This window comes from Phoxinus phoxinus (assembly GCF_949152265.1).
Source record: "Phoxinus phoxinus genome assembly, chromosome: 13".
Lineage (NCBI taxonomy): Eukaryota > Metazoa > Chordata > Actinopteri > Cypriniformes > Leuciscidae > Phoxinus > Phoxinus phoxinus.
In genome coordinates, this window is record NC_136888.1 from 10,228,130 (window position 1) to 10,251,830 (window position 23,701).

General features: G+C 39.2%; 1 protein-coding gene across 2 annotated transcripts in view; it reads right to left on the reverse strand.

The window, feature by feature from the left end:
• sash1b (SAM and SH3 domain containing 1b) overlaps positions 1–22,784 on the reverse strand; it is a 105,943-nt gene extending 83,159 nt beyond the window's left edge. Inside the window, exons 1-2 of one of the 2 annotated variants that reach the window (XM_079633667.1) lie at positions 22,336–22,784; positions 21,617–22,207 (exon numbers count right to left, since the gene is read on the reverse strand). In XM_079633667.1, coding sequence (XP_079489793.1) covers positions 21,617–22,117 — 501 coding nt within the window. In that variant the 5' untranslated portion in view covers positions 22,118–22,207; positions 22,336–22,784. Of the gene's footprint in view, positions 1–21,616; positions 22,208–22,314 lie in introns of both variants that reach the window. The other variant, XM_079633668.1, reaches the window with a different exon arrangement.
• Between the last annotated feature and the right edge of the window lie 917 nt (positions 22,785–23,701).

Here is a 23,701-nt window from a genome sequence, read left to right on the forward strand (position 1 = left end):
GCCACTCCAAGACCTTAATTTGCGTCTTCTTGAGCCACTTTTTTGTTGCCTTGGCGGTAATGTTTTGGGTCATTGTCATGCTGGAAGACCCATCCACGCCCCATCTTTATTGTTCTGGCTGAGGGAAGGAGGTTATCGTCCAAGATTTGGCGGTACATGGCCCGTCCATCGGCCCATCGATACAGATAAGTCGTCCTGTACCCTTAGCAGAGAAACAGCTCAAAAGCATGATGTTTCCACCTCCGTGTTTGACTGCAGGGATGGTGTTCTTAGGGTCACAGTCAGCATTTCTCTTCCTCCAAACACGGTGATTTGAGTTGATGCCAAAGAGCGGATTTTGGTCTCATCTGATCACAGCACTTTCTCCCAAGCCTTCTCAGAATCATTAGATGTTCATTGGCAAACTTCAGATGGGCTTGCCTTGAACATGTGCCTTCTTGAGCAGGGGGATCTTGCGGGCGCTGCAGGATTTCAATCCATTGTGGCGTAGTGTGTTACCAATGGTTTGCTTGGTGACTGTGCTCCCAACTGCCTTGAGATCATTAACAAGCTCCTCCCGTGTAGTTCTTGGCTGATCCCTCACCTTTATCATGATCATCCTTACCCCATGAGGCCAGACATGGTCTCCAGACCAAGGGCGATTAATTTTTAATTTTGTATTTCTTCCATTTCTAAATAATCTCACCAACAAAAGTCTCCTTCTCTCCAAACTTCTTGCTGATGGTCTTGTAGCCCATTCCAGTCTTGTGCAGGTCTACAATCTGGTCCCTGATGTCCTTTGGTCTTGCTAATGGTGGTGGAGAGGTTGGAATGGAAGATACATATTCTGTGGACAAGTGTCCTATCCACTGACATTAGGACTTTAGGAGTACTTTCTTAAAGTGACAGGACTAATCCGTGTTCCACATGGGCACATAACCAATCTGTGGGAGGCAGAATTCTTGCTGATTGGTAGGGGATCAAATACTTATTTCACTCGATCAAATGCTAATCAATTTACAACCTTTATATAATTATTTCCCCCACTGTACATGTTAACAATTTTCAGTGACACAAAAATAGCTGATTAACCTTTAAGATCATCTTAACACACATAACTTATGTCTTGCCTCTATGCATTTTTTTATGCATTGTGTGTTTTAATGTTTATGGACATGACATTCAGCTTCCTAACGTTCCAATACAACTTCCTGTTGAATAAGGCCCCTTCAATTATAGGGATAGTTCACCCAAAAATTTAAATTCTGTCAACAATTTACTCACCCTCATGTTGTTCCAAACCTGTATGAGTTTCTTTCTTCTGTTGAACACAAAACAAACTACAAACACAAAAAAACAAGTACTAAACAATTGACGGCACCCATTGACTTCCATAGCAGTAAAAAAAAACATACTATGGAAGTCAATGGGGTCCAGCAACTGGTTACCAACATTCTATAAAATATCTCCTTTTGTGTTTCTGTAACCCACATTTTTCCTAAAAGAAAAAGAAAATAGACTCAAAATAATTGTATGTTAATTCACTTTTTATTACTAAACCTGGAATATTCCTTTAAACATTTTGAATCGACTTGGCAACACTGGCTGTTTGATCAAAATGGTTCTTCTGAAAATCAAAACAAAAGGCTAAAAATTATCAATATATAAATATTTTAGCCCTAAAGACCATCCTTGGAAGGTCCAGCATCTCTTAGACAAATGACACTCTATAAATGCAACCTCCACACATCTTGTGCATTATGCATGATGGTGAACCATCTGTTAATATTCTAAAGCTCATGGTAAAAATTATCCCGACATGAAGCTCTTACATAAAAGAACAAAAACATTTCCCTTTTAAGCACTTTTATAAAGCACTCAAATTTGTAAAGAATTAACTAAAGAAACCAAAAAGTGTACATGCCGATAAGTGTGTCAGCAGGTCTGCAGCTCTCTGACCATGAAGGTCTGTGGGATAAATCAGGTGCATTTGCAGAGCGACCAACAACAGTTACTCCATAAAAGCTTCCATTAAACAGTGCTCAAGCATGCATAAAGAATAGCACAGCGGTCACATAGTGCTGCACTGGCCCGCTGACGTTTAACTAGTACCATGACCACCTTCGACTCTAGCGGTAGATTTGTTTGCCTGGAAGACTAATTCTGCTGATACAGCATATTAACATGAAAACAAAAATAGCTTGAGCTGAGAACACAGTTTCAGAATGTGATCAAGGTCAATCACAGCACGACTCAAGGAGAGAGGGAGAGAGAGAGAGAGAGAGAGAGAGAGAGAGAGAGAGAGAGAGAGAGAGAGAGAGAGAGAGAGAGAGAGAGAGAGAGAGAGAGAGAGAGAGAGAGAGAGAGAGAGAGAGAGAGAGAGAGAGAGAGAGAGAGAGAGAGAGAGAGAGAAAGAGAAAGAGAGAGAGAGGTGCGATCAAGCGTGACAGCATGGTGTGAACATGGCTGGACCCGTTCTCTTTCTTCCGAAGAAAAGATGGAAAAACTGCCCAACGTTTTAAATGACCGATAGAATGACAGATAGACAGACAGACAGACAGACAGACAGACAGACAGATAGATAGATAGATACTCCATGTCATTCCATTCAATTTAACTTCCTGTGGCTTTGGCCAATTCAATTCAAATCCACGCTCAAGTATTGAACTCTTTTCAGTTCTGAATTGTATCTGGTAGTCAGTCAGTCAGTTACATCACTGGTCAACTCTTAATTCGGCGGACACATGGGTTGGTTCCGAGAGAGCTTCTCAAATCACACAAAACCACCATTCTCCAGCGTTATTACAGGTGCACAACAGAGCTTCCCCTCTTTTGTGCGCTTTTTAATGACATTTCCGCTTCAGCTTTTACCTTCTTTGCACCCACAAATTACCAGCATCTCGCGCTTTCACAGGCCCTCACGACAGCGGCACAGAAACGCCTTCCCTTTCAAGTCTTTCCGCTTTAATTGCGAGCCATGTGACTCGCATGCGTCTGTGAGTCGACGCGAGCGCGGCTATTCTCTCAGCCTGATTGAAATGCAGCGCACAGCGTCTAGACGCCGGGACCAGCTTTAGCATTGTTCAGAGCAGAATGGCCACAGAAAATGCCTGATTTGTGAACATCCAAGCAGGGGGAGAGGAGGATGTTACACGGGTTACGAAGATGCGGCCGCCTCATGGGTTATGGTGCGTAATCCATCCAGCGAGGCTGTGAATGTGACCTTCACATAGTGAGTGGTTCAGTAAGCTTTAAAAAAATAATAAATACGATGCCTGTCTGCACACAGAGAGAAATCTTTTTGTTTATATATAGATTAATCCTTCCCCATTAAGTCTTTTATCACGTCTGGTAACCCATTAGAAGACCTCATTTCCCCTCTGGAGATTTAGGTCAGACACAGTGGCTTTAGAATAATGCATTATGAAATCATGCGTCGTTGTTTATTGAAGCTTGTTATACTTTCATAAGGCATTTTAATGAATATTATCAAAGTTTTATAAGGCAGCAGCAGTGAGCATGAGTTAATGTAATGCTTTTCCATCTGAAGCAGTGCTAATGTTGAGTTTGCCATGGAACTATCATCAAACAAGTTTCTCAAACACAATGAGTTGAGTCAACGTTGCCGTCTCAGGCTGGTCGGGATAGGCTACCCCATAAACAAACGTGTATGAAAGCAACACAGTTTAGAACTTTTCAGTATAGCTGGCTTTAAAAAAAAAGCGTACTTTTATGTTGCAAACTGAGCTGGGACACAAGAAAACAAAACAAAACAAATGAATGAAATAAAATAATAGTAAAGTCTTTTATAAAGTATTAAAATATAAACCTTTAAACATCAGAGCAGCCTTCATTTTGAAATTATGTTTTATTATAATAAAAAATAAATAGCCATTTGGAACCAATCAGGACTAAAATGACATGATACCAATCATAAAGTATTGACATTCATTAAAGGGTTAAGTTCACCCAAAAATGAAAATTCTGTCATTATTTACTCATACTCAAGTTGACCCATGACCCGTACGACTTTCGTTCGTCTTCAGAACACAAATGAAGATCTTTTTTAATGAAATCTGAGATCTTTGTACTTTCCACTGACAGCTACGCAACTACCGTTTTTAATTCGATTATGCTGTTCGCAATGCTTCATTGGATTGTAGTTATTTCACTAAAATCATGAAGTACACAGTCTTGTACCTTTGTCTTTTTGTCCAATTTTCTAAATCTGTTTTGCTTCAAATCAAAGTTTGTAGTGTTGTGATTCACCTTGTAGCTGATTGACTTGGTGCGTGGCTTATAACTATTTAACGAAGAGTAATTTCAAATATTCCTAGGGAAAATTAAATGGAAAAAATACTCCTGCTAAAAAAGGGGGCGGGCACTGTTGCACTCTATTGGCGATTGGCTCTTCTATTTAGGATCATTGAATCATTTTCCTGTTATCACTGCAAAGCTGCTTTGAAACAATCTGTATATATCTAAAATCTTTGGAATTACTAACCTACTGTATGGCTTAACCATCACTCTGCAGCCTTACAACAACGCCTTCACAATCCGTCTGCCTTGAAAGAGTCATACATTAGCACAAAAAAATCAATTTCTCTATGGAGAAAATATATGGGATTTTAACTTCCGGACCCCGACTGTATAGCGCTCCATGAAGCCTGTCTTCCCACATGATACATGAAGATATACTGGTCTGTCATTCGTGCTGCTTATCCAAGGAAGCACAGTTTATCAAATAACTTCCATTTTGCTAACGCTCGGCTTTCCAGAACTGCAACAGATATAGATGCACATCTTTTCTTTTGACCTATATCTTCACATCGCCTGTGGTCTCAAGAGATAAAATGTACATGAAAAGCACATTGCTGCTCCCTCTCACTCAACTCTGAGCATGTTCTACAGGCAACATTGCAATGTGTGTGTCAGGATATGTGACAAAATTGGGACAAAAGAAAAGGAAATATATCTGGATGCAAGAACAAGCTTTTTTTTCCATTAGTGTGTGTGTGTGTGTGTGTGTGTATGTGTGTGTGTGTGTGTGTGTGTGTGTGTGTGTGTGTGTGTGTGTGTGTGTGTGTAGAGGTGAACAGAGGACAGGTGGTGGGCTAAGAGTGCTTTGTGTTGAGTAGAGGTGCGAGACGGGCCGTATGCCCGCCAGACGGCTCAATTTTCCCGTCTTGAGCTCCCATTTGGGAATTTGATTGCACAACGAACGTGTGTGTTTTACTAGGGTAGAGAATCAGTTCCATCTTTCAAAACCGACTGCAAAACTGAGTCATAAGAAAACAAATTATTATGTGATTATGCTTAAAAGTACAGGAAAATATCTGCCAATGAGGCAAGAAAAAAATTGTTTATTTTTCCTAATTTCTCCATTTTAATCAGTTTATTGATTTTAACTTCATTAAATGTTGAATTTAAAAACATTTTAATTTGAACGGCAAAATAATACCAAATACAAAGTAAGACAACTTTTTCTGCAGTGTAAAGCTAATTAAACAACTGATATCTGGCCATTTTGAGAATATAAAATAGTCAATAACGTGCTTGGTTAGTTGATAAACCCATTAATCCAGTTCAAAATCTAATAACAGGAATGCTATTGGAAAATAACAATCGTTTTATCTTAAACATTTCTCATTTGGAATTGTATTATGTGTATATTGCATTATATCAACCACCATTCAGCATAGTGTCTAGATCAGTAACACATCGGTTCGCCACTAAAAGCACCAAAAGTCTCAGGCATGTCCTTATTTAGATAACTAGATCGCACATCCATTACAACTCAAACCGCTTAGAGGAGCGTCTCATCTTATGGAAAATTTCTTTGTGCCAAGAATCTCAACGGGACGGACGTGCCATGTGCACGTCCCACATGCGAAGAGATTGTTCTGTCCATCCCAGCAAGAGAAACCGTGGCCGCATTATGGCTGCACATTCTGCTCGCCTTCGAGCTAAATCTTACAGAGACCCCAGGCATTCGTGTTGTCATGGTTACGTGGCCTAAACCAGCAGGATGGGAACATATGAGCCCCCCCCCCCCCCAGAACAAAAACGCTAATTCGCAGGGCCGGGTTCAGCTCACCTCTCCACTGATCCCTCAGAGAGGTAGAGGTGTGAGGGAGAAGTGTCGGACAAAGCCGATTACTTTCTCTCCTTCAAGCCGCCGCAGCGCTGATGTGAAGGCGTGAGAGTGAGAACAGTGTCAAATCACTTCTTTTCTTCTTTTTTTTCACAACTTGGAACCTATTTCAAAGTTTGCGTTCTCGAGCCACCAAACACTGTTGATGTGCAAATGAACGGCCAGAACACATTAAAAGCTTTCTGTTTTCAGTTAAAACGGTGTCGTTTTAATAAAGTTAATAACTAATGATCTTTGCAGCGGAAGTGAATCAATCAATAACATACCTTTTAGATGGACAATATCTTTATTCTAGAGCTTCTGTAATGACAAAACAATCTCTGTTCCATTCATTTGCTATTATCACTGAAACAATATTATTAAAAGTGCTATATAAATGAAGGTGACTTAACTTGCTTGTATGATGACAAAAAAATTAATTCTACATATTACTAGGGATGCACGATATATCGGCCACCATATCGGTATTGGCCGATATAAGCTCATTTTTAATGTTATTGTTATCGGCAGGGCTCTCAAGTCTCACGCATTGGGCGTGAGACACACGCATTTCAACCCGTTCACACCTCATATTTCTCACGCTGAGGAGTAAGGGATAACTTGTCCCGCTATACAATTAATGGACGAGGCGCAGACAAACGGAGGGAAGTTCTCTGCCGAGTTCATAGCATCTGTCTCGAGTTATACAGAGTTAAATGCCAGCTACCAGCCAATCAGAAATTAGAATTAGTTGTTTCCGGGTAAATTACGTGTTCCCGCTGCAAGCACGTTCGTTGCTAGGCAACACGCACACACACTGAGTCGAAGTTGGAAGAGCAAGATCTGATGTTTGCGGTAGGAACCTCTTCATATATATATTTTTTTTTGCATTTTGATTTTACGATTCCTGGACGAAATCTCTTGCCTGTGATCAAAGACAGTGAGAGCTGATGTTGAGGAGTATAGCCAAATTCGTGCTAATTTATTTTTGATGCATTCAAAAACTCTCCAACTGCTTTTAAAGGGGTCATCGGATGCAAAATTCACTTTTATATGGTGTTTGCATATATGTGTCTTTGCAGTGTTTGGACACAACCACCATACAATGAAAAAAATATATTCACTTTTTTTAAAATCGTCAAAAAGCCAAAAAGTTGTTGCTCATTATCATTTAAAGAGACATGCACCGAAACGGGTCGCTGTGAACAGAGCTTTTTTTTGAGGAGGTAAAAAGGGTGTTTTTACAAAACCATTGAGGAATTTTAACCGAAGTGTGTTACAAACTTTACGTGAAGACCCCAAAGAATCATACCAACTTGTGGAAAATGGGCATCCAATGACCCCTCTAAAGGTGACCGGTTTGGGTCTGACAAACATGCTCAGGGCAAGTTGTTATGACTGAGTGTGTACATTGAGCACTGCTGTTCAGTTGGCTTGTTTGGGGTAAAAAGTCATTTTTCGATAAATTTGTATTTTTGAAATATAACTATTTATTTTATTTGGATGAATTTGTCTGTCTTTTATCAGATTTACTAATTGTTATAATTTCCATTTGTGCTGGTCAATTATGAACAATAGGCAAAATTTAAATGCTAGCAAAAATGTAAGCGAATTTGGGTGGCTCCTCCCCTAACAGATCTCACTCCAAACTTTTGATAAAACTTGAGAGCCCTGGTTATCGGTCCAATAAAAAAATTCTGCCGATATATTAAAGCCGATAAATAATGGATATTTCCTTCAGCTGAAGCACTTCAGATACGCACTGTTCGCCATGATGGTTTCGAATTGCTTGAAATATGATTGAAAAAATGAAAATACAGTTAAAGGACAAGTTCAGTATTTTACACTTAAAGCCCTGTTTACAGATCGTATCTGATGAAATAGAACGGTTAAGATAAAAATTTGGACACATCCTCCTGTCCCGAGAATTTTAGGTTTATTTCGCTTTTGTGGACCTATTTTGCCAAACGCGTCACACCCGTGATTCTTCCGTTGAGAGCTTGAATAATAGACACTCCAGCCCAGTTGGTGGCGATAATGCACCTTTGCCAATTGCAAGCAAACCGCTGGCATTTCATTGAATACACAGAAGAAGCAGAAGAAGAAGTGGCGGAGTAATACCGTACCTCACACAGCACATTCAATACAAGTCAATGGAGTTGGACAAAAACTACAATAAAACCTGTTGGAAAGCATCTTTTTCAGCGATTTTTGAGTGCACATATCAGTGAACACCCCTGACCACTCGGTGAGTTTCACGTCTTTGTAAACGAAAGTTTAATGGGTATTTAGGAAGGAATCTTCCAGTGCACATAGACAACCATTGTGGGGTGGGGGGGGAGGAGGAAGCGAAATAAACCTAAAATTCTCAGGACAGGAGCATGTGTCCAAATTTTAATCTTAACCGTTCTATTTCATCAGATACGATCCGTAAACAGGGCTTTAAGTGTAAAATACCGAACTTACCCTTTAAGTGCAGTGCAACACAAGTCTGCCATATAAGCTATATTAAATTATAACGAGAACATCATTATAATTGTGTGCTTGGGACATGGATTTTAATGGTGAGACTTTTGTTTTTGGCTCTCAAAAATTATATAAAAACTTCTATTTTGATTTATCGGCAAATATATTGGTTATCGGCTTTCAAATATAAAAGAATTATCGGTATCGGCAATATTTTTTATATCGGTGCATCCCTACTAAAAACTATAATAGTATATTACAAATATACAAATTAAATCACCAATATTGTGCATCACTAGGTCTGTTCTTATCTAAGGGTATTGCCATAAAAAAAATTCAAATACTGAACAAATTTAGTTACAAATGAGGCAAGGAGGGTAAATCCTTCCTCACACACAACAGCTCAGGCTGGCATTATTATTCTGTGAAGAATGGGGGTCAAACACGGCATGAGCTTTACACCTCACAAACGGCCTTCTGAAAAGACACACACAGCTGTCAGCTGTGAGGAACCGAGGGGCCGCGGGCCCCATTCACAGATTAGCTTCTGCTGGACACCTCCTGTCTGAAAGAGCTCGATACTCTCAAGAGGAGCCGCAGACTACGGGGCGATCGGTTTCTCTGAAAGACGGCGGTACAGTACAGATGAGCGCTCTATTGTTTTGGAACTGGCAGCGGGGATTTGTCCAATTGGAGGGTTTTGTATGACAGGACACTTCCCTGGGGCCCTGGCTCTTGGAGACAAAGGAAAATATTTACATGTGAATTCAGCGGTAAAGTACATTACGGACACTGAGCAGGGTTGTCTTCTCCATCACATGCGAGTACACGGAATATCGAGTGTAAAATGAGCACTGACTGATATCCCACTGAACAAAATGAGCCTGGGATGTGAGCAGAAAAGGCCTGTTTAGTGCCTGTTGCGGCCCCTAAAAGAAGTGGAAAGAGATTTGACAAGTGGAATATACTGTAATGAAAATGACAATGAAATTGGATGCTGAAAGCTTCCCCAAAAAGCTACATTAAAAAGGTGAAACCAACCGAACATGACTATAAAAAAAAGCTAAATACTTGTTAAACCTGATTAATTTAAATGATTTATATTTAAATAAATGTGAATATATATAATAATTAGGCAAATGGTGCAATCAAAAGATCATAAAGATGTATTTAGATTTTATTTTACATTTATGTCTTTGGCAGAAAACTTTTAGGCTATCTGCAATTTACTGCACTGACTCAGCATCACAATTTTTGTCAGTTCATGCATTCCCTGAGAATTAAACCCATGACCTTTGTGTTGCTAGCGCAATGTTTGACTGTTTTGACTCTTAGGGCCAGATTTACTAAACAGGGCGGATGAGAGTGCAATCCCAAAAAAGCGCCAATGTTCTGCACGGATGCGATCTACTGACGACATGCAAATGAAAAAACACAAACGCAGCCGGATCATTTCCATTATGACCAACACAATCTACCAAGAGCAGCGCGAATTAGCGTCTGGTTTAAGACATGCTTTTTGGGGTGTTAAATAATGGCTCAAACCTTAGTAAATCACCTTGCATGATTCATTTAAATCCTCTGCTCCCATACATTTTTCGTCTGAAAGGGAAACTCCTACAAATGCGTATGCAATAAGATCAGCCACAAAAATAAGCCTGTCCACGCCTTTTCAGCGCTAAATTTTCACTGCGCGTATTTAGTTAATCCTGACGGTAGTTTTTTAACACCTAAAGAGGGTTTGCGCTGCCGCAAGCTGTTAGTAAATCTGGCCCTTAATCTTAACCCTTGAGTCTCAAAAAAGAAAGCCGTTTTCATGTCATCTTAACAGTGCTGAAGCACTCACGGCTGTAAGTGGATGGATTTGGCAGTAGATTAACTCTTGACTCTTTGCAGCCAGAGATGTGCTGGACATCAACTGTGTCCGTCCGCCGGATATAATGGCCGCCTGCCAGCGGAAACCAGAGGCACTACAGAAGGGAGATAACTAGCAGCTTTCACCCAAGTAGAAAACTTCTTATTATGATCTTCCACTCTGGTATAATGATCCCTGTGTGACTGTGATCATTATGTGAACTGTCAATATCAATTTCAGCACACAACTTGTGACTTAGCCTACATTACAAGTAATTACAAGCAATTCAACTATGACTTTTACACAAAATTAAAAGGCTGGTAGTTAGGGAAGCTTGTTTCCACAACTGAATAAAAAATAAAAAAGGTAATTTCAACTTTTTATCTCACAATTCTGACTTTTTTTTCCTCAGAACTGACTCAGAAAGTTAGAATTTTGAGATAAAAAGTCGCAATAACCTTTTTTAATTGTTATTCAGTGGCGGAAACAAGTTTCCATGCACAGATAGTTGGATCACATTTGACAAAATATTTTGAAAGCAAACATTTTTTTCCCAAAAGCAAACACCCATTGATTTTTATTGCTCACGGTCTTTAGGCATGTTTGTTGTGTGTAGTACAAATGTATAGATGGTTGAGGGTTGTTAAATAGCGACTCTTATGTTGAAGAGCTTATCTGAGCAGGCAGCCAGTAACATCACGACACACAGCTGTGTTTGCTCGGCATTAAAGAGGATCTCCATCCCATCTGTCTCCTCGGAAAACTAAAACAGATGCTGAACATGGAGCTAAATAACCCTGCATCTGAACAGTTACCAACTAAAAGGGTGTGCACAACATCCATACATTATTACTTATGTGTATGTTTGTATTCAAACTAAAACATTTAAACATAAAGTACCATTGTTTTAGAGAGCAAAATACTTAAGATTCACTCCCTGAATGGCATTAGCTACTATGCAAAGCGAAGCAGTGAACCGAAGTAGTCTGTCATATCTCAATCAAACACATCCACTCCAGCTCGGGCTGTTAGGTCATTTACAACAATCCTTTATTATATTAACTGTTCTACTAACACAGTAAATCCGCAATGCCGCACGTGCCTGTTCAAAGCATCCATGCAGAAAGAGAGCGGCCGACAGCAACATAAATTGATTGTGCGACGAAGCAAATAATGAAAAAGACAGCCACCATCAAATGGCATATCCCAATTTCCCATAATGCCTTTGGACCAGTTACATCCATCAAAGATGGTCCATCAAGATCTATTTGATGCAGAGTATGTTCTACAAATTAATCTATAATCTTTACTCCAGTGTTGTTGTGATGACTGTACACATCAAGGTTTCTATTTTTGGTCGTAATGGTAGTACTTGGGTACCGGCATAACCCAAGCCATTCCCAGAGCAGGCCGTTGCAAAAATGGCTAATTTGAAATAAACATGCAGATGATGTGTGGCAAAATTATCAAATAGGATATTACCAATTGATATTACAGTTCTTCTTACAGTTTCGCAACACTTTTAAAGTGAAATAACCAGTTAGTGGCACTAAAAGCACGTTTATTTTATCGAAAACAGATGAACGTGAATATAGCAACATATTATTACGTTCGTTGGTTGAGTTTGGAAATTAAATATCTGATGAATGGCACTAAAAAGGTTAATGCTCTATCACATTTGAAAATAACATGGCACCTACACTAAACCCAACCGGGAGAGTCAACAAAAGCAAAAGTGGGATAAAAACACATTTCACGGGAATCATACCCGAGCGCTCCGCATCGCAAGTGCAAATACGAGCTACCGAACAAGTTTAGTACATCAGACGGCCTGTTTACACATGGTCATTTCATGCGTTTTTACTGATCGGATAGCTATCTGATCTGTTAAAACGGTTCCATTTACACTTGCCCACATAAATGTGTCTCCGCAAAACAAATCTTCAATTCAAGTGCCATAAGCAAATTTAACGGAGTTCACGTCAGCGAAAGCAACACATATGAGCTGCATTTGATTTATCATACACTAGTTTCAAGATTAAAGACCACAATCAGAGAGAGAGCGGCATCAGCACTGGTAAGAAAATTTAGTCTCTCACTACATTTAATGAAGATGATTGTCGAAAACGACTTAATTTCTGTTTCATTTGCAGCTGTTTGCGCGTTGGCTTTCAGAAGAGATACCACAGCAATTCACCTGCCGTCATATCTGGATATAACATGTCATATGGCCTATAACACACTCTTACACGTTTATTGTTTTAATATTTTGGGAGGAGTAAGATCTACATGTGGTTTCAACAACCAGATGCATTTACACTTGCCCAGTTTTGTCTCGAATGCGTCTCAGACCACCACCTGAAGTGGTTTAAGTGATCAGATTTAAATCTCTCAAAAGAGCTTCGGAGGATATTTACATCTGGTCTTTTCACGATCGGATAGCTATGAAGTGGCCAGGGGCCTCATTTATAAAACTGTGCGTAGGATCCTTACTAAAAGAACCAAGAACACCATCCCTGCAGTCAAACACGGAGGTGGAAACATCATGCTTTTGAGCTGTTTCTCTGCTAAGGGTACAGGACGACTTATCTGTATCGATGGGCCGATGGACGGGCCATGTACCGCCAAATCTTGGACGATAACCTCCTTCCCTCAGCCAGAACACTAAAGATGGGTCGTGGATGGGTCTTCCAGCATGACAATGACCCAAAACATACTGCCAAGGCAACAAAAAAGTGGCTCAAGAAGACGCAAATTAAGGTCTTGGAGTGGCCTAGCCAGTCTCCAGAACTTAATCCTATAGAAAACCTGTGGAGGGAGCCGAAACTTTGAGTTGCAAAGCAACAGCCAAGAAACCCTTAAGGATTTTGATAATTATCTGTACGAAGGAGTGGACCAAAATCCCTCCTGAGATGTGTGCAAACCTGGGGCCTCATTTATAAAACTGTGCGTAGGATCCTTACTAAAAGTGTACGTGCGCCCAAAAGCCAAAAATGGCGTACGCAAAAAAATATTCAGACTTATAAAACCGTGCGTACGCCAGAACCTGTGCAGAATTCACTTTATAAATCCCAGTCAGCAGAAGGTTGTGCGCACATGCGTCCCCTCCCCGAAATAACCATATATGGAGCTTACAACGCCTAGTTTTACTATGCATATCCTCATCTCCATATCATTTGAATATGATTATTCATCCACGTGATAACATGTTTAACAGTACAAGACATTAGGAAAATATGAAATATGTGCCGTCATATTACATTAATAAAAACCATTTAGTAGCCTATCCTTGCTTTTGAATAAATAAATCAAATAGTGTAAAATACATTTCAGAAAAAATAATTCTCAATCTTTTCCACTGATCAAATAGTATTATTTGATAATAATACTAATAATAGTATATTGATTTATATTTTTAATGGAAACAGACCTTGTTGTGCTATTAGGCTATATTTGCACAATCTGCTATTATCATGATAAGCAATTATCTAGTTAAAACATTGAAACACAGTACGCAGCGGTTATAAATGAGGCCCCAGGTGTTTAAACAGGCCCAGAGAAGCCTAACATATGGAACTGGTTATGTAATGCTAACGTCAAAATGTATTAGTTTACAAAACATGCAGTAAAAGTATTTTGAGATCATAATATAGTATTGTGCAAGGAACCACGCAAACATAAGTCTTTATTAATCAACAATCTGCTGTAATCATAATTGATCTTAATTTCAGCTGGAAAGTGCGTTGAATTGAATGTATAGGTATGTTTTTTGAGTTTTGCAGAAATATAGGCAGAGGCACGTTTTTCCAATGAGGCTGGGATGTCATTTTTAAGGCAACATGGGCATCAGAAACCACTTCTGATGATGCAACAAAGTTGAGCAGATATTATGCAAATGTGCAGTGATGTGAAGACCAATGGGAGTTCAGAAAGCGGAGCTCATCTGATCTGCCTAACGATAACAGTTAGATCTTATAGTCTAGTTGGAATGCCAATGGTTGCATTTGAATAAACTATTAACTTATTCTGGCAAACAAAATCAAATGCAAATCATTAGATCAGTTTTGCAGAGGCATGTTTATTTGATATCACTCTGCTTTCACATGCATTTGGAAGCAAATGTAACTTTGGACCACTGACAATACTGTTGAGACTCGATTCAACTACCGCAAGTTTAAAGTTTGACTAGCTTCTACTTCACACCATCTTAAGACTTAAGAAAAACAGCTCTATAATGTCCAATCAGATGTCTAAGTGGGTCTAAAGAGCTGCTGTTGTTGTAAGGCCATAAGTTCATGTGAAATAACGCTCATATTGGGTGGTAATCCTTCAAAATCCATTAATCTTAAAGCGTTCGGGTCACAGCTGTGAGTTTGGATCACCCCTCACCCTCGGGTCACCCAGAGATCACAACGCACCTCCATTCAGAGAAGCAAGAAAAAACATTAATATGAGCTCAGGAATTAAGGAGTGAATTTAATCCTGTAGTACAATGTGTGATGAGTTAAGTGCCTACTAAAGGGTAAGGGGTTGGTTAAAAAAACAAAACTCAAATACAAAATCTTCTCAAAGGAGCTCTGATGTCCCTACATAAAGTGTTTCTGTCAGGCTTGTTCAGAAAACACATCTCTGATGCCCACTCCGCTCCGCTCTGTCCCAGCTTAAAACTGACAGGAGAACAGATTTACTCTGATTTAAAACCAGCAAAGACTTCAAAACATGATGTAGTTTGTCCTGAAAGGACGGGCCATTCAAGGAAACTTCTGAAATGTCTCTGCACCCGCTGCCAGACAGAAACCTGAGAGAAAGGTTCAAAATCACAAAAACCCTTTGCTCAGATCAAATAAAAGGTCAGCGGTGACTCATGAAATGCTTTCCAGAATGCTGCACTTTACAGATTGTGCATGAATCTTTCATGAACATTATCCAGTGGAGAATCAGTGAACTTCTGTTCTCTCCGTCCAAAGAAAATGCAGATCTGCATGGAAGTCAACTGGCATGATATAAAAATCACTCCAAAATCATAAAAGTCATCATATACTCACCCTGTGTTGTTGGAAAACTTTGCAATTCATTGTGGAACACAAAATAAGCAAATCAAGTTCCATTTAATAACATTAACTGTGTCTGTCAACCTCCAAAATGCCACTTCTATGATGAACAGAACTAAATGAAACTCATAATCAATTAAAATCTTGACAATATGTAGATGATGATGATTGATGAGGAATTCTTTGTGTTTTAAAACCTCTAATGACCTAGGCTACATGAATTGAAAAACAAAAACCGAACTGGACAAAATAAAGTTCAGCAGTATTTTTCTATGGAGCCCCTAAAGGGACATAATGAAGAAAACAAAATGAGATGGGAGGAAAACATTTTTATTTGTCAATGCGTTTTGCATTCCCCCGAGAAACCTTGCTTTCGCTCACAAAGAACACAAAAGTTTTGCGAGAGAATGCAAACATGAACGCAAAACCTTTGCGAGAGAACGCAAAAGCATTGACTTCTTATTTTTCCTCCCATCTAATTTTTTCCCCACCATTTCCCTTTAGGGGCTCCGTATAATTCCCCTTAGTGAATATCCCGTTTACTTCACAAATCAGTCTCATTGAAGATTTGTCGGGCAGTAAAAACTCATTTAAATGTGTAAAACTGTCCCTAAATGTTTTATGGTAGGAAAAATTATGCCTTAAACTCGTTTTAAGCCTAGTTAGGCGTTTCGTAAAACGTCTCACATATGATGTACAAAAACGATTTAGCAACAGCCCAGCGTGCCGACAGCCCACATGGATCCGAAAACAAGATCTGAAAAGCCAAAACAACAAAGCTCCAAAACACAGCTTAACCAGATTAGTGGCTTTGTCAGAAAATATAGTTTTCAACAATAGCTCAGAAGGCAAAACAGCAGGTCAACAAGCCGGGCGATTTGAAGAGATATTAATATAAAAGGTGAGGGATGAGTTATGCATTGAAGTACACTAGGGTTAGGGTTAAAATGCGAGTTCAACCTGAGCAATTTGCTAAAGCATAGTTGCACAACAGCACAAAGCACTTCAACCTCAAGTTAAAAGTGTGCCGTGTAGAATGAAAATCAGGACGCTGCTTCGTAATGTAAAGAGACAGGCTCCTTCTGACTCACTAATGAAGCCAGAAAGAATATGCAATTGATGCCTTGATCCCTCTTGCCACATGCCACAAGGACCTGCTCACCCTGACCAGACACGATTCATCCGTTGTGACACGCGCTTCGGTTACACAAGCTTTTTTTGGAAAGACTAGTTTGGAAAAGAGCATTTCATCTAAGCATAGCCTATGCCAGCACAGCACCTTCGTAATGCAGGTTAGACAGAATACGAGCAGCGTTTACAATCAAGTTCCCACTGCCAAGACATGGAATACATGATCTACTTCGCCAGACACAAATGTTGACGTAGTTCATTTAAAAAGCGATTCTACTCACTTTTGCCTTGTTTACAACTGGTATTAAGGATCGTTTTGGTCGATCAGGTCACAAGTGGTTGGCGCTAAATACCGGTGTAAACAGGGTCTAAAACATTTTCCACTTTCTACCAATTCCAGAGGTAGTCGAAAACACATTAGACTGAATTTCTATCTTGGTGTAGACGCTCATGTGGTCAAAACATGGTTGAACAGCCACAAAAGACACATCTCTCCGCCTACTGACTTAAACATTATGGGAAGCGCACTAGCCAGGTGGGATTTAGCCTTAGTCGACTGAAGACCAAAATTTGGTTTGAAACTTTGAAGATGAAAAACGTACCAAGCACAATGTTCTCTCACCATTCCTGACTTCTAACACGCACTCGCCACGTTCACAGTGATCTTGCCGCTTTCAGAGCAAAAAAACAAACCGAAAGCTCCTGATCTCCGTATGTTTTCCCGTTGTGTCCTTTCACGTTCATATGTAAATTGCACGAGCTCGTTTCATCCATTAGATCGAAGGATCTGAAAAAGACCATATATTTTCCTGCCTATAGACCTTGAAGAAATCAGGACAGAAGTGGTTGAAACTGGACAACAGATACAGATTCAAATACCAGGTGTAAACGGGTGTGTTTCTCCCTCGTCTACCAAAATACCAGGTGTCCCTCCATAGAATACCTAAGGAGAATTTTTAGAGAAAGTTCACTCACACTCACTACATCTGCCAAATTAAAGAAATGGACCATAACAATATCATAAAGGCGCTCATATGACTCGTGAACTACCCCGGGAAGCTTTGTTTGAGGCATAGAACAACATTTAAAGACCTTGTTTAATAAACATATTCACCATAGTTTATAAATCATTCTGCATAATCACTGTATTTATGACATATGCAAGGGCTAATGGCATTTGCTGTCCTGGACGTCAAACCTGGAATGACTTCTAAATTACATAAACAAGATTTCAGAGCTTTGACGAAGAAGAAAATTGTCATATTACGGTCACTATGAACTGTTGAAAAAGGATATGCAAGAATATTCTTCAAAAGAAAAAGAAAATCCATTTCTATTTTGAGTCTCCACAACTAGAGTAAAAGTAAATCATTTAGGGGTGAACTATTTGTTTAAGCCCTAAATGTGATGTTAACAAATTATTCTCAGTCCACAGGTATGCTTTAGAAAAAGTCTGGAAAACCACAAATACATGTTTAAAACAAGCTTGCTCAAGCACACTGCATTGCTAGTTGCAGCATAAATGCGTCTCAATTTGCAAGACAATTTGGGAGGCAGCAGTTCACATACTGTGAAACCAAGGAAGCAAGTGAAAACATTTTAAAAGTGGGCCACTCTTTACAAATGCAAATGGCAGTAATGATAATGAGGACTTTGGCATCACATGAGACATTAAATGGCTCTCTAAGCTCAAAGCATGATGAAGCCATCTGTCACCAGACACTCGTCGCAGATAAATGTGCTGATAAGATAGCAGAATGGAAACACGACTCGGACGAGAACAGAAGCGGCGGTGGAGTCCAGAGACAGCCATGACGACCAACCGTTCAAGAGCCGCACTGCTATACGCCGCTGAACGGTGCACTGTTTAAATCCCAGTCTGCTAATGAAGACTGTCAGTATATATGATAAACAGTCTTCATTAGCAGAATGGGATTTAAAGAAACAGTGCACCGTTCAGCGGCGTATCAACCTGTAGCTGATATGAGGAGGAAAAATGTGCATTGTAATCAAATTAATTGATTACAATTATTTTAGAATTGTTACTTATAAAATGTGGGACTGTAAAATGTGCACAAACCAATGGTTATCATTCAGGGTTGTGTGTGTGAAATCTACGAACCAATGTTTTCATTCATCAATACGTTTTTTTATTCCAAATTTCAGATTTTTTTTTAGGAACAACTGTAATCACATGTATGCTAAAAAAATCTGGGAGGTCTTAAACATGTTAAGATGAAACTTTATATATAAATATTTAATCTTAGACATAAATAATTCAGCATTATATATACAGTATATATAGGCTACTGTCCGGCCAAAAAAAAGTTGCTGTTTGGGTTTAAATAGGCAAATGCTTAAGGTTGTGTTCACACTTGTAATCCGGTTCGCTTGGTCCGGAAAAAGTCCGCTTAGTGTTCAGATTGGCATTTTTATCACCGAACCAAAAGATACCAAACCTAAAATGCATAATACTTTCAAAACCTGATTGGTCGGCTTTTATGACGTATTGCCTATTTCGCCACGGAACTAACCGAACATCCAAAACAATGCTGTGTTCTGGGCTAAATGCACTCGATGCATTTATGATGGTATTTTGACAAGCTGAGAACTCGTGGAGAGCTTATAAAATGTGTCAAAACAGCGGCAGGAATCCCTCCGTCACACACAAAGGAAGATCTGCTATGAGGAGACGCGGTTCTGATGCCTGTACTGAACATCATAGTCACAATGTTGCCCATCACGAGAAAAAACAGGTATGCTTGAGCATTCTGGCCTTTTTAGGGCCAGAATCTTCCTGTCTTTGGTCCACGTTGAGTTCATATTTCAGAGTTCGTTTGGAAGCAGACTGAGACTCATCTTTTCAGCGGTCTCGGTCCGCTTGTTTGGTGCCAGCTTTCACACTTGTTCAAATGAACCGCCCCAACAGAGCAATCGCACCAGAGTTCGTTTTAATCCAACCAAACATGCCAAGTGTGAACACACCCTAAGAGTCTATGATTGGATAATTATTGCAGTGATTATTATATTCATGTTACATGTTTGGCAACAGTTCTTCTAACTCTAATTGGTAGAGTGTGTAGCTTTTCATTTCTGAAACAACCATGTAGGAAGACACATCATGGCCATATTCCAGGAGGACAATGTCAAGATTCATCAGGCTCAAACTGTGAAAGAATGGTTGGGAGGAAGCATGAAGAATCATTTTCACTCATGAATTGGCACCTCTCCAGACCTTAAATTCATTGAAAGTCTTTAGGATGTGATGGGGAAGACTTTACAGACAGGTAATCTGGATCTGTATTAAAGGTGTTTATTGCATTTGAACTTGTTTTGAAGATTGATCTTGCTTTTTGCTCTATCTTTTTAGGTGAGAACACGTCTTTAGAAAGCTCCTTGTTTGCTGAGAGTGACGAAAGAAAAGGGTGTGCAAAAAAGGCCTTATATGGACATGGTTTGGGTCTGTTTTATGCAAATTACTGGCACGCAGTCGCTCATTTAGAAATACTCCATCATTAATGTTTGAACAAGGTTTAGAACAAATTCATGCATTCTCCTATAATACGATCACAATTTTTTGTGAACGAGACCCATTTTCTCAATCAGTGTTTTTGTCTTGTTTTCCGGTAAAAACATAAAAATTGTATACAATAAAAAGTCTAGTCTGCGAAGAATATATCTTGAATTAAGTTTCATTTTTCATTTTTCATTGTTTTAAGCATGGATATCACTAAATTGTTAGAATTATGTAAAAGAAAAAACTACTTCCTAAAAGGTTCAATTTTAATAAGGAATACATTTTATAAATAAATAAAAATGTTAATATGCTATCATTTAACATCTAGGCCTAGTTAAGGATGTTTATTTTTACTTTATTTGGAAAACAATCCAAAAAAACTGTAATGATCAAACATTATAAGCATAGCCTATGTTTGCGCTGCAGTTTAATCCATGAAATCATTCTTGCACAATAAAATCATTTGAAACATCAGTTCTATAAATCCAAATCTGAATCTGATCGTGTAAAAAAGCCAAGTGCAATTACTTGAGGAAATGTTTCTAAAACCTTAAACGTGCATTGAATTAGCCTGCCTATTACTTAAACGCTCTTGACCATCAGATGACGTTAACTGTACAGTAAATAACTCTTTTAATAGCATTCGGTGTAGATAATGGATTACGGTCCTTGTTCTCTGGGTTATCGATTAGAGCCGAGACTCGCCTGCTCTCAATGCTCTCAAAGCCCTGGAGTGCACTAATGAATAACGACTTCAATTAAGGTTGTCTAATAATCCAACGTCTCCGGCTGGATAAAATCATCCGTCTTGGGAAGCATCAAGCATGCCACAACATGGAACTACAATTCTACACTTGACCAACAAGACGTTAGAAATAAGATTATGATAACTCAGCAGTTTGATTAACAACATTTCCCAAGCATCTCTACATGTCAATTGTACATGACACACACTTCTTTATCATATTACATTGGCCTACTGCTTTTTTGGGGATTGAGATCAACCTATACAAGCAATTTATCCACCCAAGACAACGTGATGATAACTAACTCTACCATGTTCACTGCTGCCACTCCAAGCAACCATATTTTAAGCATGGGTCAAAAAACAGAACTGGAGTAAATATTAATTCAGCATTTCAGTTCAGAAATTGTGTGTACATCCTATTTGCGATCATTAAATTGCTTGGTATATGTCAACCATTGAAAGAAAACTCCATATCGGTCAACCATTAATGCACAAATAAATAATAATAGGTGACATTTACAAGGCCTTTTGCAGACACAACTTCCCTCGGATGTTTATTACCCTGAAAACGAAACTAAACACACACACACCAGGTGGATAAATTTCAAGCCAACGGGTAACCTTTCAAGGAAGGAATAAAATGTCAGTATCTCTGCTGCAAAACAAAGAGATTGTGCAAACATTTTCAGGTGATGTGACAGGACCAAACAATAATGACGTAAAGGTTAGCACTCACTTTGTACGAGTAGGGCATTTGGCTCAGGTCTATTCCATCCTTCACCAGCTTATCCCTTATCATTATCTTCAGCTTGAGTTTAGGATACACCACCGGCTCCTTGTGGTTCTCTAGTGCTTTGATTTCACTGGAGAGTCCAATCCTGGGACTGTCCCATGTAGAATTGACCCATGACTTGGTGCATTTCTGTTTGCACTCACTAATTTGAGGCGCATTCGGGTATGTGCCATGTGGAAGGGGTTCCAGTGTGAAATACAGTCCTGGTGCCACCTTCTTGTCCTCATCTCGGAGTCTCTCCACAGCCCGGAGGACCTTTTCCCGGTGGTGTGGTGTGATGACACCGATGGCATCCAGGTCAGGGTCTCCTATCTGTTTGCACACCTCCAGGTCATCATACCCATTATCAACAAAAGACTCCACATACTGACACAGCTGGAGGGTTTTCAGCCACTCATAGACGATAGTGGGTCCGTTGTTCATCATTCCTAAATCACTGGACATTCCCAAAGTCCATGTGATACATTCTTCACATCTTCAAGTGCTGTATGTCAATCCATCATTAGTAAACAAGACTTTCCAGAGCTGAATTCACTATCAAAAAGTGAACAAAAAAACGATTACATTCCCACAAACAGATGAAGACGTACTAAATATCACATGCATCTATGTAAACAAAGTTTAAAGTGCATCAAATTTACCTCAATAACGTTAGCAGCTACCTTGATAACTTGCCCTGTCATATCGCAAATGAAATGAATACAAGGTTTGGCATACGAAAAGGGTGAAAATCCCGTCGTAAAAGTGTATATTTCATAACATATCCGATCTTCTTGGAGTCTCACAGCTTGTAAGTTGGTGATGGACGCTTGTTTCCTTTCAGCAGATTCACTTTGGACCTCAGAGCATCAGATCCTCACTGTCGGAAACGCCGTTCGTATCCAGTGTCAGTGAGAGCCGCTTTCTTCCGCGCGTCGGTTTATTTTCCATTGATCTGATCCTTAAATAAACAGAGAAAAAGGAAAACAAAGGAGAGGCAGCTGCTGCTGAGCACCGTTCCGGGCAGACTGAGAGAGTTTAAGTAATTCAACGGAGCGCTAGACGCCAAATTGAAGTTTCCCTCCCCTTGATGCGCCTTTCGTAGTTGCTGTGGTTGATTTTGGATCCCCCTGCAGGCCGTATGAGGAACTGCAGCACTATTAGACCATCGGTCCAACGGAGGAGGTCAAAGTGCATTAGGCCTAGGCTACTTCTTGTTTAATGGCTGACAAAAAAAGACAGTTTTTATGAACAGAGCATTATCAGTTGGACAATAACCTATTAAAGAACACACAGGCAGATTTTGACGGTTTTATCTGCAATTTTATACACGCATTTGATTTTATTCTTTAAATCGGCCTAGGCTATTCGTTTTTTGTTGTTTTTTTCTCAGATAGGCTAAGTAAAAAATGAGAGTCATGGTAGCAATTTGAGTTTGAATGCTGGATGCTATAAAATATCCGCTTTAGTGCAATTCTTAGACTTGAAACAATGAGTACAGCAACATTTAAAGTGACTGGTTAAGGCTGTCAGTAATGTTATTATTCACATCTAACATAAAGGTTTGTATTTTCTATGTGTGTGTACAAATATGTGTGTGTGTATAGCCTATTTAAATATATATAGCCTATATATATATATATATATATATATATATATATATGTATATATGTGTGTGTGTGTGTATGTGTGTGTGTAGCCTATTAAAAAAAAAATATATATATATATATATATATATATATAGTTTCTATTTAGATAACACATATAAGAAATAAATGTATAATCAACTAGAGTTGTAAAACTGTGGCATCTAGTGGCCAGAGTAAGCAAAATGAACTGTGGAATCAAAACGGCTGGAAATAAATCTTTATGTTACATTTATTTTCCATTGCACAGTTATGTCTATAAACATGTTTCCTAAATTGTTGGGTGGCAGCAGATTAAGACAAACATTCATGTGAAGGTCTGATTAATAAAACTGTACAAGAAGTCGGCTATGATGAGAGAACCTACAACCTCACGGAGAATCAAACCCAAGAACTCCTAGAA